Below are 15,682 nucleotides of genomic sequence, written 5' to 3'. Positions count from 1 at the left end.
GTGTATTGTATCTTCTCTGGTTGTGTAAAACCCTGTTAGTGATTCTACCACCAGGGGTTGCCAAAGTCCCATAACAACACAAACATAAACATCCCAGCATTGCAAATAAGAAAATGACTTCCAACCAGATTTAATCCCAAATTGGTGTATGATACACATCAGTATTGACGTTTCTCTCATGTCTGAAATGTAAGACGTTGGGCCAGTGCTGTGTTTAAAATAAGGACCAAACCTTTGAGCGGTGAACTAATATACCATATTATTGCAATTTACGGAAAACCTTAACAGCAAAAAAATACTTTGGAAGACTGAGTTGTGTATTGTTTGTCACAATAGGAATATAAGTGTAAAATGACATTCCAGTAGTTCGCATTCAATGCAGTGTTTCATGTGACCAGTGGATGTGCTTGTTTAATGTCTCGTTTAGTTTGCATGTCGACCTTGGTTTCTCAAATGATTGCCTCGCCTGGTTCACCCACTTCTTCTCAGATAGAGTTCAGTGTGTTAAATCGGAAGGCCTGTTGTCTGGACCTCTGGCAGTCTCTATGGGGGTGTCACAGGGTTCAATTCTTGGGCTGACTCTTTTCTCTGTATACATCAATGATGTCGCTCTTGCGGCTGGTGATTCTCTGATCCACCTCTACGCAGACGACACCATCCTGTATACCTCTGGCCCTTCTTTGGATACTGTGTTAACTAACCTCCAGATGAGCTTCAATGCCATACAACACTCCTTCTGTGGCCTCCAACTGCTCATAAATGCAAGTAAAACTAAATGCATGGTCTTCAACCGATCGCTGCCTGCACATGCCCGCCCGCCTTGCACCACTACTCTGGACGGTTCTGACTTAGAATATGTGGACAACTACAAATACATAGGTGTCTTGCTGTAAACTCTCCTTCCAGACTTATATTAAGCATCTCCAACCCAAAATGAAATCTAGAATAGGCTTCCTATTTCGCAAGAAAGCATCCTTCATTCATGCTGCCAAACATACCCTCGTCAAACTGACTATCCTACCGATCCTTGACTTCGGCGATTTGCAAAATAGCCTCCAACATTCTACTCAGCAAATTGGATGCAGTCTATCACAGTGCCATCCGTTTTGTCACCAAAACCCCATACACGACCCACCACGGCGACCTGTATGCTCTCGTTGGCTGGCCCTCGCTATATTTTCCAAACCCACTGGCTCCAGGTCATCATTTATTGCCTTACCTCCCTAATCTTACTTCATTTGCACACTCTGTATATATACTTTTCTGTTGTGTTATTGACTGTGCGTTTGTTTATTCCATGTGTAACTCAAATCAAATCAAATTCTATTGGTCAAATACACATTGTTAGCAGATGTTAATGCGAATGTAGCGAAATGCTTGTGCTTCTAGATCCGACCATGCAGTAATATCTAACAAGTAATCTAACAATTTCACAACAACTACCTAATACACACAAGTGTAAATGAATAAATAAGAATATGTACAAATAAATATATGGATGAGCGACGTCTGTGCGGTATAGGCAAGATGCAGTAGATGGTATAGAGTACAGTATATATAGTTATGTTTATTAACAGTCTGATGGCCTTGAGATAGAAGCTGTTTTTCAGTCTCTTGGTCCCAGCTTTGATGCACCTGTACTGACCTCGACTTCTGGATGATAGCGGGGTGAACAGGCAGTGGCACAGCTGGTTATTGTCCTTGATGATCTTTTTGGCCTTCCTGTGACATCGGGTGGTGTAGGTGTCCTGGAGGGCAGGTAGTTTGCCCCCGGTGATGCGTTGTGCAGACCTCACTACTCTCTGGAGAGCCTTACGGTTGTGGGCAGAGCAGGTGCCGTACCAGGTGGTAATACAGCCCGACAGGATGCTCTCGATTGTGCATCTTTATTTTATTTTACCTTTATTTTACTAGGGAAGTCAGTTAAGAACAAATTCTTATTTTCAATGACGGCCTAGGAACAGTGGGTTAACTGCCTGTTCAGGGGCAGAACGACAGATTGGTACCTTGTCAGCTCGGGGATTCAAACTGTTGCTGTTGCGCCTTCTTCACCATGCTGTCTGTGTGGGTGGACCATTTCAGTTTGTCCGTGATGTGTACGCAGAGGAACTTAAAACTTTCCACCTTCTCCACTTCTGTCCCGTTGATGTGGATATGGGGGTGCTCTCTCTGCTGTTTCATGAAGTACATCATTTCCTTTGTTTTGTTGACGTTGAGTGTGAGGTTATTTTTCTGACACCACACTCCGAGGGCCTTCACCTCCTCCATGTAGGCCGTCTCATCGTTGTTGGTAATCAAGCCTACCACTGTAGTGTCATCTGCAAACTGGATGATTGAGTTGGAGGCGTGCACGGCCACGCAGTCATGGGTGAACAGGGAATACAGGAAAGGGCTGAGAACGCACCCTTGTGGGACCCCAGTGTTGAGGATCAGTGGGGTGGAGATGTTGTTTCCTACCTTCACCACCTGGGGCCGCCCGTCAGAAAGTCCAGGACCCAGTTGCACAGGGCGGGGTCGAGACCCAGGGTCTAGAGCTTAATGACAGGTTTGGAGGGTACTATGGTGTTAAATGCTGAGCTGTAATCGATGAACAGCATTCTTACATAGGTATTCCTATTGTCCAGATGGGTTAGGGCAGTGTGCAGTGTGATTGCGTCATCTGTGGATGCGGCTAGGGATGTTGGGAGGACACGGCTAGAGGTGTTGGGAGGACGTGGCTAGGAAGGACGCGGCTAGGGATGTTGGGAGGACGCGGCTAGGGGTGTTGGGAGGACGTGGCTCGGAAGGACGTGGCTAGGGATGATGGGAGGACGCGGCTAGGGGTGTTGGGAGGACGTGGCTCGGAAGGACGTGGCTAGGGATGTTGGGAGGGATAGGGGTGTTGGGAGGACGTGGCTCGGAAGGACGTGGCTAGGGATGATGGGAGGACGCGGCTAGGGGAGTTGGGAGGACGTGGCTAGGAAGGACGTGGCTAGGGATGTTGGGAGGACGCGGCTAGGGGTGTTGGGAGGACGTGGCTCGGAAGGACGTGGCTAGGGATGTTGGGAGGACGCGGCTAGGGGTGTTGGGAGGACGTGGCTCGGAAGGACGCGGCTAGGGATGTTGGGAGGACGCGGCTAGGGGTGTTGGGAGGACGTGGCTTGGAAGGACGTGGCTAGGGATGTTGGGAGGACGGGCTAGGGGAGTTGGGAGGACATGGCTAGGAAGGACGTGGCTAGGGATGTTGGGAGGACGCGGCTAGGGGTGTTGGGAGGACGGGCTCGGAAGGACGCGGCTAGGGATGTTGGGAGGGACGCGGCTAGGGGTGTTGGGAGGGGCTCGGAAGGACGCGGCTAGGGATGTTGGGAGGACGCGGCTAGGGGTGTTGGGAGGACGTGGCTTGGAAGGACGTGGCTAGGGATGTTGGGAGGACGCGGCTAGGGGAGTTGGGAGGACGTGGCTAGGAAGGACGTGGCTAGGGATGTTGGGAGGACGCGGCTAGGGGTGTTGGGAGGACGCGGCTAGGGGTGTTGGGAGGACGTGGCTCGGAAGGACGTGGCTAGGGATGTTGGGAGGACGCGGCTAGCGGAGTTGGGAGGACGTGGCTAGGAAGGACGCGGCTAGGGACTGTTGTTGTTCGTGTCACACTCCTTTGCTTTATCTTGGCCAGGTCGCAGTTGTAAATGAGAACTTGTTCTCAACTGGCCTAGCTGGTTAAATAAAGGTGAAAAAAACAACAACCTTGAACTGTATAAAGAACTTGGTGTAGTACAATGACCAAACCAGGCTCTTCATAGGCAAGGGAATCTACATTTTACTGGTGTCATGACTTAATATGATATATTATAACATTAATATTATATAACATTAATATATTATATTACAATATATAATATTATATAACATTAATATAGGAACAGTCTCTATTTGAGTACATTAATCATTATATATCAGTAGTGATATTTTTCCACTACATCTCAAACATCATTTATAGTGCTACGTCTTTGGGCAACTTACCTCTCCAAAACTCTGCAAATGTTGGATACTTGAAATAGGACATAGCCTTTGGTGCTAGGGAGGCTCATGAAAGGAATGGGCCCAGTACACTTACTGCATGAGTTTCAAAGGCAATTGAATGGGCTGTTCTTCTGGCCCAGATCCTCTCAGGCATCCCTCACCCATACTCTGGGAACCCCCCCCCCACACACACACACACACACATTGTCACATATGGGCCACTGTTGATCAAACGGGTTCACTTCCTTTCATGAACTAATGAGTGGGACTAGTGCCCCCTGCCAGCCTGCACTTAGCTTAACCCTCCACTTGCATTTTTACCTCACTCCCAGTGGCCATCCACTTAGTGATCAGCCACTTGGGGATATCTATGGTAGCTTTGCAGGGGAGCTGGGTAACAAGGGTAAATGGTGCAACGGGTAAAAGTGGTAACTGGTTAGCTTGGCCTGCTATTGGCTGGTGTGAGACCGAGTTGAAAGGAGCTCTTTCTTTATTTTTTCAGTGAGTGAAGCGGACACACTTGCACTCACGCACACACACAAACTCACAAACAACATTTTAGCCAAAGTGATGTGGCCCATCACACCAGAATCACGTGGTTGTATTTCCACCTAAAAAACAGGCAGAGAGCATTGACCAGTGTTCCCATTCCATTTATTAGATACGTTTATAAATATCACATACTCAGATACATATGATGAAAGTAGAAAAAAATACAACAAACAACATTTTCTAAACATTTTTTAATTTGAGGTCTCTTTATTTCCTTGTTTTAACTTGAATGGCTGACACAATCAAAAATATCAATATTTTTTTCTATAGTATAATAGTTCTCAACCATGTTTAAGTATCAAATTATCAAGCAGGTTATTGTATTTTGTCATCATTGAGGTTATGATAAAGCTGAGGAAAAGAAATACAACGACATGCAGTCAGTTCGTTCTCATTGCATCTGTACACATCCAGTCAGCCAAACAAGTGTATCTGAAATATGTGCTACAGGCTATAAACAATAGTCCTTCCTCAGAAAGTGTTGAGCTATGATATGAATGAACTCTATGTAAACCTGCTGCTGACAGATAGTTGAGCTCAAAAGAGCAGTAGATACTGAACATTGGTTTAAAATAAACTCTAGAATTCATAGAGTAATGAAAAATTGTCAATTTCACGCAGAAACAATATATATGTATGTGAGTCCCTTGTCAAAGAGATCTGTTTAAAATAACATTTTAGAGAAGTGTTCTCTTTGTAACATTTCCTGGATACTGAGGTTTTGTTCGATATTTTAATCTGCAAACTAAGGCTAAATAAAATTATAATTATGAGACAACATAGCTGTTCATATCCCATTTTCTTTTTGAAGGTTCTCATTCTCATACAAAAAATATCACACACGTAATCAACCTAGTGCAGCACAAATACACAACTAACTTCTTCAAGCATTTAAACTTTACATACCATACAGCTACTGTTGCCAAACCTGGCTCACCTTTTTCTAAGGACAATAACTGTAACAAATCTCGCTCGCTAATTCATATATATTATGCTCTGTAAATTATGTAAAAATAGCAATTTATAAACTAGCTTGTGTGAGATTGCATGATTCCACGGTACCAACCATGTCTAAAGTTAATGAATGATTGACTTATTTTACTATTCACAGTGTTTCAAATTGAACAGTACAAGCCAACACCTATTGTGTATAACACATGACTGGTACCATATCAATCATTTAACGTTTATCTTCAAGTCCGTTATTGCTCCAGTAATTCTACCAAGCATACATTAAAGCACCATTGAAATAATTAAACTCACGTAAATAAAACCACTTTCAGGAATAAGGTAACAATTTACAGCACTACCAATCTAAGCAGTGAGACTTTGAAACCCCTTTCTAAGACGATTAGATTAGCACAGCTTTCCTTTTTTTCATTAAACAGTGTCTTTCTGAGCATTCTGAGGAACTAGTAGTTTAAATCCACCCAAAGTATTGTATTTTGTTAATCTCATTCATTTCAATTACATCAAAAACTTTTGTTAGAGTTTTAAAAAACATGTGAAATTCTAAAATAAGGATAGGTATGTCCTGTGGATACTGGATAATATAATATAATATTGTATAATATAATATAAATAGTATTTCCGTATCCTTTTATCAAGCGCAAATAACAGTTTTACTAGAATGTGGAAATGATCCTATTAAGCATTTTCCTTTGCATAGAAAGTATTTGAGTAGCTAAGAAAATAATACATGTTTTAAAATGTTCTGCATTATATGCCACTTCAATCAGATATGAAAAATAGTCACGTTTTACTTAGCCTCAAATAATGCATTTAGAAATGTTTAATTAATACAAAAAAAAGTTTTACTACCAGAAGTCCTGCCCCAAAAAGAATAATGCAGAATAATAGAATAGAAAATGACCTGGCACCAATAAATGATTAATGTTGTGAATACATTTACTAAATGGTGAATAAAGTTCAAAGATGAAAATAAATAAATAATGGAGCCGATTGTACTCATATCCGCATCTGACAGGCAATATTCCAAGAATGACTAATACTGACCACACAGACATGAATATATCTCTTTTCAATAGTAAAATACATATCTACAAACATTTATAATAAATAGGCTTGATATATAGATATGTATAACAATATATATGTATTTCTATACATATATATGTACAACCAAAGGTGCACTTAAATAATGTCATCGAGGAGATGGGGGGTGCCTACCCAGTCCAGTGTTCTGGGCTCAGAAGCAGCCATGATCATGCACATGAACTGCTTACCAGTCCTCTTGTCAATGGGGTAGATGGTTGTGGGGGTGAACCTCCTGTTACTTTCCACAAACTCGCAGAGCTGCTGGTAAACCTTTGGATATTCGTGGCGTAGAAAAACTCCTCGAATTCGCAGCTCCCGCTGGATGTTGATGAAGCAGATCTCCCTGGCCTTCCTGCCCTCCTCTCCCTCATTGTCGATGTCAGCCATTCCAGGGGGTGGCGTGAGGATCAACGTCTCCATATCCCTCTCTTTCTTAAGAACCTTACTCTTCTCCGGGCTGTAGGAGGCGAGCGCCACCTTGGCATATTTCCTGACAGTTGGGGCTTGATTCCTTGGTGAAGGTCCGTCAGGCATTTGTTCGCCAACGGCAATGGATACATTCAAGAGGAAACATTCGTTTGGGTCATAGTCCTTGCCTGCCTCCTGGAGCTCCTTGCAATACTCCCCCAGGTTGTCCTTGAAGCCGTCCAGCTCCCGTAGAGACAGGTAAGTCGGGGACATCTGGAGGCTCTCCAGGCCGTATTGTAGGAAGTTACCGGACAGCCCTGGGTTTGGGAATCCCAGGAAGAGCACTCCCCTTCCCCGGGAAAGGAAGCCAACTTTGGCAATGCGCGAGAAGGCTTTGTGGACCTCGACAGTCTCCCGGCAGTGCTTGATGATATGGCGGCACACGCTGCCGATTCGGCCATACAGGCAACTCTCTTTGTGAATGTCCCAGTCCTCCCTGCGGCAGTTGCGGGAGCAGTAGTAAGTATAGCAGCTGTGGCAGGATTTGAAGTAGAGGCAAGCATTGAATAGGGTCTCTGTCCGTCGGCATTTGTTGTTTGAGCACATCATGCTGTCGTCCTCGTCTGGGCTCTGGTCTGGGGAGCACTCGTCTCCACTCCTCAGGGCATCACTGCTGCAGTCCATATCTCGAAGGGCGTCAGGGTTCATTCTAATAGAGGTGGGTTGCTTGTCCAGGGGTGGTTCCTCTGACCCTGCCTTTGAACCTTTTCTGGACAGAGATGCTGCTTCTTCTTCATCGATCAGCTTCTTGAGTTGGTCCAGCAAATCCTCACTTGGCCTCCTAGTGGCAGGGGGTTTGTAGTCAGTAACAAGATCAGCTAGAAGCTCATCAAGTTGCTCCAGGCTTTGCTGTAGAGAGGCGCTGTTGTGCGTCTTTTCTTTGGTAGAGTCCACAGAGCAGGACATAGTGTCTGGCTGAGAAGCTTCTGGAACCACAGCACTTTTAGAGTGCAGCACATCCCAGCTGGCTCTTCGTGCCTCAAATTTGTTAAGGTTGCCTGGTCGAATGTCATTATCGGTGATGGTGATCTCAGGGGCGACGAACCAGAGCTTACTAGAAGTGGTCTTCCCTGACTCCGATGTTGGGCTTTTGTCAATTAGAGAGTTATCAGACAAAGACAGGGCTGCATAACGTCTTGGTGAACTGGAAAGGTTGACAACTACTGGCTGTGGTCTGTCATCTTCGGACGCAGTGCGCTTTGCTTGGGCAATAAGATTCTCATAACTCCGACCCCGCTGAACTGGAATAGGCTGCTCCCTCTCCACACGGGAGTTGAGGATATTATCCCAAGACCTCGAGTAAGGTTTGGAATCGGTGCCGATTCGTGGTGGCTCAATGCACGGGTTAGCATACCATGGTGTTAGCGCTGGCTCTTGCCTAACAGCTCTGGTCGGGGTGACCTGAGAGCCATACGAGGCAGGGTGATGGGTGGAATAACCAGACACCTCAGAGCCGTACCAGTCATCTGGTTGAGGCTGGACGACTCGCGCATGTCGACGTCCCTCTGAATAATATGCCCTTGCTGGAATGTGATGCTCCTGTGAAGGTGTATACATCTCATTCGCGTAATATATCCGCGGGGGAACAGACTGAATTTGATAAGTCCTTAGATCATCTCCATAGAATGTTCTTGCCGGCGGGGTTTGAATGATATATGGCCCTGGTTCACTTGCTGCATAGGCTTTCGGATATGCAGCTTGAACTGGGTATGGGTAAGATTCTACCTCTGTGTAATAGGATTGGGCTGGTACAGTATGCACCACGCGGGTCCTTGGATCCTGTACATACTGCATTTTGGGAGTGAGGTTTTGGCTTGGCATACTATAGCGATCATCCTGATAGTAAGTCCTTGGTTGGGGAGGGGCTGTGGCCACATACCTCCCAGGGTCGTCTGCATAAAATAATTTGGTTGGCACATTGGGGCTGGAATGAGCCCTGCGTTCCCTGCCATAATAATCACCTGGGGAAGGCATTCTTTGCAGAGGCATCTCCATGGGCTGAATGTAACTATTTGGCATGCTGCGGGAATACTGGTATGCCTGCCCATACTCACCACCAAAAGAGTCAGTGGGAGTTGAGGTCCTTGAGAAGGTGAAATGGCGAGGTACTGTCAGGCTCCTGCTTCCTCCACTAGGGTACCTCTGCCAAGGTATGTCAACTCTGGGTGTAGCAGGCTTCCGTCCAGCATTTTGCAAGACAGCCACATCTGGTTTGATGTCCACCCGACACCTGACGTGGGGGCTGGTGGCTGGCTTGTCCGGCCCTCCCTCTTCTACATGCTCAGCAACATAGAGGGGTGAATATCGGCTAGCATCACTCCTCTGTGGCTGGAGCTTGATGGGATGCACCTCATGCATTAGTGCCCTGGTTGCCGCGTAGGAGCACTCCCTACGTGGTGACACCTCTGGTCTCCAGTTAGGGTCCCTAGGTGCCCTCCGGGCCTCTCTACCCCTCCTCCCCATGGAAGGGGACTCCTCAAAGGACACAGGGGTAAGGTTAGTTTGGACTCTGGGGGCACTTTTTGACCTGGTCCTTTTCCTTTGCACTGGAACAACCACCTCACTAGCCATGTCTGAGACCAATGGCTGAGGGGTCAGTCTGTGGTTGAAAATGTCCGGTGCAGAAAAGCGGTATCCCTGCTGGCGGCCCAAGGCATTCCAGGCCATGTCTGGATTAGCAGCATGCCTGTCAGCCCTCCTGTAAGGGTGCTCCATTGAGAATGTGTGGTGTTTAGGGTACTCCAGTGACTTGTAGTCAAAGGTACGGCAGTGCCTCTTGTTATCCTGATTGTTGTCCAGTGTGCTTCCGTTTGGGGAATCACATTGTTCGGGGGGTTGGGAGGCCTTGGAGTGCGAAGAAACAGGGAACACTTTTATATCTTTATACACAGTCGATACCAGTATGTCAGGCGGGTCTGTGCGTGTCATCTTAAAGGGACTCTCCTAGTTTTCCCCATCAAGTTGATTTAAGGTTGACGTTCCCTGCAGAGGTAAAAAGAAAGAAACATGTGTAAGCAAAATTCTTGTTCATGTGTGCAATGTAATATGCATCACACATGTTGAATATACAAATTCATAAAGGATGATTGTCAGAGTAGAGGGTGAAGAGTTTGACGTAAAACGTGGGACCATTATATTGTACAATCACATAGACAAAGAACTGGAATTACCACAGATTGAAACTGGTAAATCAAAGATATCCTCGATCAACATGCATTTGCTGTTGACACTGCATCTAGCCCTAGGGTTAAAATAAAACATTACTCAACACTTTTTTGCCCATTGTGTACAGGAGAAGCACACAGAGCGATCTTAATCCTGATCCCCATAGATAGACCGATTAGAGCTCTAGCAAGCAGTCAACACGGTCTATCTAACTGGGCCTTGTTTACGCTAACACACACCCACACAAGCTTCACACTAAATAAACCAGCGTAAATAATTTTGTCAAATCCCCAAATAAGATGAAATGAGTTACAGATGAGTTACGGATGAGTTACGGATGAGTTACGGATGAGTTAAGGATGAGTTACGGATGAGTTACGGATGAGTTACGGATGCGTTAAGGATGAGTTAAGGATGAGTTACGGATGAGTTACGGATGAGTTACGGATGCGTTACGGATGAGTTAAGGATGAGTTACGGATGAGTTACGGATGAGTTAAGGATGTTTGTAAATAGAATGTCAGTTAAAAGCCCATAGACATAAATAATAAGAGGGTTAGTAAACATTTCTTTATGCATTTTAATCTTAATGTTGTTTGAGTGTTGCATAGTAGGTTTGAGTCATAACAGGCCTGTAATTACGACGTAACTACTAATATCAAAGCCGTGTGGATGGAACATTAATGGTATCAATGTGTTACATCTGCAACTGTTTTTCCATTATCATAAAGTATTCATATTTTGTGTATAAATGTAGATTGTTTTATAAACTTTTATCGGATCCCCAAATTAATATAAACTGCTGTATATTCCTAAACTGAAAATATCCATTTTAACTTCTTTCACTAAATGTTCCATTTGCACAACTTCATTAAAACACTTTTCTCAACTACTTGTTCTTATCATAGTTGACAGCAGAACAGCAAGAAATGGATTCAAGGCTCAAAATAGTTTCTCTTGAGGCTTTTCACTTCATCTCGTCTTAGCTAAATGTCAAGGGACCAAGCTGCCAACACTGCCAGAGACGGAACAACAATCTCATTTACTAACGACAACAACCATGACATCAAGAGTACACCAAAATTCAAGAACACCATCGATTTACAAACGCCTGAAATAGTACTGAGCTCACTAACATACCTAATCTATCTGACAAACAGACAAAGATAATGGATTTATGATTTAATTAAATACTTGGAAGCACAGCATGTTTTAAGGATTCGACCTACAGATAACCTTTGCTCCCAGTCAATGGGGGTTTAGTTATGTTAGGGCATGTGTAAATACAGGTGTTCCCACAGCTTGGTGCTAAATCCATTTCCTCAGTCTAGACAGATATGCAGTGACAAATGTGCTGTACGTTCATATGGGCACCTGCAGCGTAGCAACACTGCAACAACACCAGCTCTGTGACTCCTATGGGGCCCCATGTAAGAGAACCAGAAACGGTTACCGCTGCTAAGATGCATTATTCTACCTAAAGGGCACACGATTGCTGTGGTATAATGTACAAGTTGATTGAGAGACAGCATCTAGATATACCTGAAACGCCTCGCTGGCACATCAAAAAGCATGACACACTATGATACACCTATGGTTAAAAGCATTAATGCTTGATGTAAGGTGAAGACTTATAGAAGTTGATGGCTAAATGTTAAATAAGACAATACTTGTCATATACAGTACTTGTCATGTACTTCCTATTAATACCTTCAGCCAAACCACAAGCTGCAACTGTGTTCCTGTGACACACAAGATGAAAAAGAAAACTGGATTAAATTCGCTGTCCTCTGTCTACAAGAGAGGGAGGTTAAAACCAAGCCCCCCCCTTCTTTCTATCCTTTAAGGGTTAACTGTTTTCAGCATTCATTAAAAACACGCTCAAGTGTGAGGAAGAAGAAGCTCGTATTGTTTTGTGTTTCTGGTCCGACCTCAGGGATATGTAAATGAAGACCATCAAGCATCACACCCGTTCCCCACAGGATTATGTTAATCCATTCCGTGGTGTGTCTCACTTGGCGGCTTCTCATGATCCCTCAAGATCACGTGACCATCATGTGGCCCACAGCACTCAAAGAAAAATGTCTAAAAACAACCCTATATACATCACACCGATCCACAACGGAATCCCCACGTGATCTTTCATGAATACGGCTGCATGTTGACGTGCCAACGTGGGAAGGGAGATGCATTCTCAGCTCTCGGAACAGGATGATCTCGCCCTGTTTTAAATGGCTCAGCACAACTGGAACATAAAAGTGAATGACAGACACGCAGTTGGCAAGGAGAGAGAAATGCACTGTAATAGTATTAGTAGTGACGTCAGTGTTTCCACTAAAGTATTTGCCACCACTGCAATTATTATTTTTTTTAAATGTTTTAATTTCTGCTAAGACTCGATTTTAACATCAGAGTGACAAGTTACAACAAGTTACATATCTTCCTCAGATTCTACCCCCGGACCCCTCCAGGAAGGAGCTAACTAGCGTTAGTGCAATGACTGGAAGCCTATGGTAACTGCTAGCATGCTAGTAGATACCATAGACTTACAGTCATTTTGCTAGTGCTAGTTAACATTGGCTCGCGAAACTACGTCTAATTTCCTTCATTCTGGATACAGAGACATAACAATCATATCCATGAGTTCACCTGACTCTGGGGAACTAAATAAATGGCTTCATTGCCAAAATCCTGATGTATCCCTTTAAGGTCTGGCCATTCTATTACTACTCTATCATAGCACTACTGGGCCTCTCCATCCACCTTTCTCTTCCACGGCACTATGCTTTATTGGGGTCTTCACATCTGACGTGATCGTGTGAACGTGTGTGAATGGTTGGAGGTGCCAGCTGAGCCTACCTGCCCGTACTTCTGCCTGCGCAGATGGACATGAATTATTCAGCTAAGATTCTTCCTGGCTGTGCAGTTCATTCATGAGCAAAATTCCTTACATGGCTCATACAATCGCTACGCTGATCTGGCATGTGCACCGTCCCTATTTGCCAATTATTACAACAAACCTGGTCGTTCCAAAATGCTATTTCGGGAGAGAGAACTAAGTGGTCTGCTGCTGAAAATGTATTCAATGCCATATGGATACATTAAAATGCACCCGCATTGCCACCATGTCTGTACCAAGCTCATGCAGGCAGGTTCTTTGTACAGTATTGTCCCCATATAGCATGTGACAAACATTTTTGAAAAACAAGCTAACAAACAAACTAAACAGCGAAGATATGAATAAGAGCCTTGTCTCTCAATCTTATGGGACCGCGTTAAACAACGAGCTTTGGTAAGAAATGCAGTGATGTCACTTTGGTGAACAAGCAGTGGTGTGTAAAGCGAACTCATCAGATGTTCACGTCATTCAGCACATGGAAGGAGAAATAGGCCTATGCATTGTCACAGAGGGCTCTATTTTAACAAACCTAACGCAATGGTCAATCAAAGCGTTGGTGGTAGAGCTATAGGTTCGGGGTGGGTGTCAGAAATATTTTGGCTATTTTCACAACCACAATTATCGGTGGACTTGCTGGCATTGGTGCAAAAGGGCTTAGTTTTGATAAATAAACAAGTTGGCCAATCAGAACGTGCTTCATGGGAAAATATGTGGTTGCTTCAAGTTGTGCATTTACGGTCTTTTATGTATTGCTTTGGAATCAACTACAATTCCAATGTCAGGCCATTATGGTTTGTTAAATAGCTTACAGAAACGAAATAACAACTTGTTTTAAATATCACACTTACAGGCACCATCATTTCTCCATGTGGGCATTTAATATTCAAACAACACAGACAAGGGTTTTAAGCACATCCAAACATTTCACAGTAGCTGGACAAGGATCCAAAATAAAGAGAAAGGGAGAATGTCCACTCACTGTTGTACTGCTCCCAAATATGTTTCAAGAACATAATCGCAACCATTTTACAGATCAGATCCCATTCACACAACTCCAGAAGTTGATTTGTACACGTGCCACGGACTTCATCACCATAAAACCAAGGTGAATCATTCTATTATGTTTATAAATTAAAACAAACAATCTTATATATATTTTTTTTAAACAATAAATACATGTGAAATGTAATGATATCATAACATGGCCAGGATTCTTTTTAAAGACACTAGCCATTGCTGTTGAACCAGCCTTCATTATAGTAGGCCTGGGGTAAAGGCAGCAGTTTCTAAATAGGAATTATACAAGCACCAAAAGCATATTATGCCATGTGCATATGGGCAGTGTGTGTCTAGACTGGTTAAGCTGCGTTACCGATGTCAAAATTCAAAATGTTCTAAAGGACACACCTCAAATAGTTCCACCCCTCCTATCTGAGAACAAACGAGCTGCTATAAAACAGGTAAATTACCAATCCTTGCGCAACTTTTTGAAAATAGCAGATCGCTGTCTTTAATTGGTCGAAAATGCAAACTAATGTGCGTTTGACACTTGCGCCTCATTAACGCCAGATGAAAATACAGACCAGAATGGACACGTTTAAGACTAGGTTTAAATGGTCTCTTCCACAACTTGCTGAACCCAGCTGTGTGCTACTACAGTATGTGAAGACACTAGAAGCACTTAAGTCACCAAGAGGCATCACGTTCCTGTTGAAAGGCAATGGCCATTACGATTCAAAGCCAGGGAGTCAAATCAATGGCTCCAATGAAAGCCCCTTATCCATCTGAATGTGTAACACTTAAAGACTAGTGCACTTGGAGCATTCAGTTTCCCTAAGCATTTCCCCTGCCAACCATAGTATTACGGCCTTCACCTGTTTCTGTGTTAAACCATTCATTAAAATACAATAGTAGACACTGATGAGCTGCTGTGTAACAGATCTGGAAAGATAAAGTGGTATGAGTGACACGCATTGTAGCAACTCCCCCCCCAATTTTAAAGATACAAATATTTTCATATACTGTATCTTGGCCAAATTTAGACTTAGCAGCCTGCATTTTGAACAAGACGTCAGCTGTGCTTTCATGAATACGAGAACAGAATGTAAGAAACTTAACCTCGAAAAAATGTCCAAACAAAGTCAACCCCACTACTTGACAGTTACTTACAGAGCTGCCTCTTCCTATAGTAGACATTGCGCTGTGCGTAGGGCCACGACCCCCCCCAGGGGGAACTGTTGAATTAGAAAAGTTGAATACACAAGGTGCCATTTTGAAATGTGGTAGTGCATCAGCAGTTTCCCACTTGTTATGTCAGCCACTCAACTAGCTATGTCAAAAAATATAATAAATAAGTTAGTCTAACCAGCTATCTAAACATTCAGGCATGCAGGGCATGTGTTCAGGGTCCCTGACCTGCAGGGGGCCCCCATTGATTTTGTTAGTCACTTGCACACAGATATAATATAATAATAATAATATATCCCATTTAGTCTAACCAGCTTTTGTCCAAACATTCAGGCATGGGGCCATGTTTTACATATG

At 43.9% G+C, this 15,682-nt stretch overlaps 1 protein-coding gene across 1 annotated transcript in view; it reads right to left on the bottom strand.

Annotated features, from left to right (window-relative positions):
* Positions 1-4,633: 4,633 nt before the first annotated feature.
* The window catches only part of ajm1 (apical junction component 1 homolog), a 33,210-nt gene continuing 22,161 nt past the window's right edge, over positions 4,634-15,682 (bottom strand). Inside the window, exon 2 of the mRNA XM_064943438.1 lies at positions 4,634-10,056. Within this exon, the coding sequence (XP_064799510.1) occupies positions 6,703-10,002 (3,300 nt within the window). The 5' untranslated portion in view covers positions 10,003-10,056 and the 3' untranslated portion in view covers positions 4,634-6,702. The remainder of the gene's footprint in view (positions 10,057-15,682) is intronic.

The sequence above is a fragment of the Oncorhynchus masou genome, chromosome 28 (assembly GCF_036934945.1).
Source record: "Oncorhynchus masou masou isolate Uvic2021 chromosome 28, UVic_Omas_1.1, whole genome shotgun sequence".
Classification (NCBI taxonomy): domain Eukaryota; kingdom Metazoa; phylum Chordata; class Actinopteri; order Salmoniformes; family Salmonidae; genus Oncorhynchus; species Oncorhynchus masou.
Note: the sequence above shows the minus strand (reverse complement) of the source record. Positions and strands in the feature narration are given on the sequence as shown.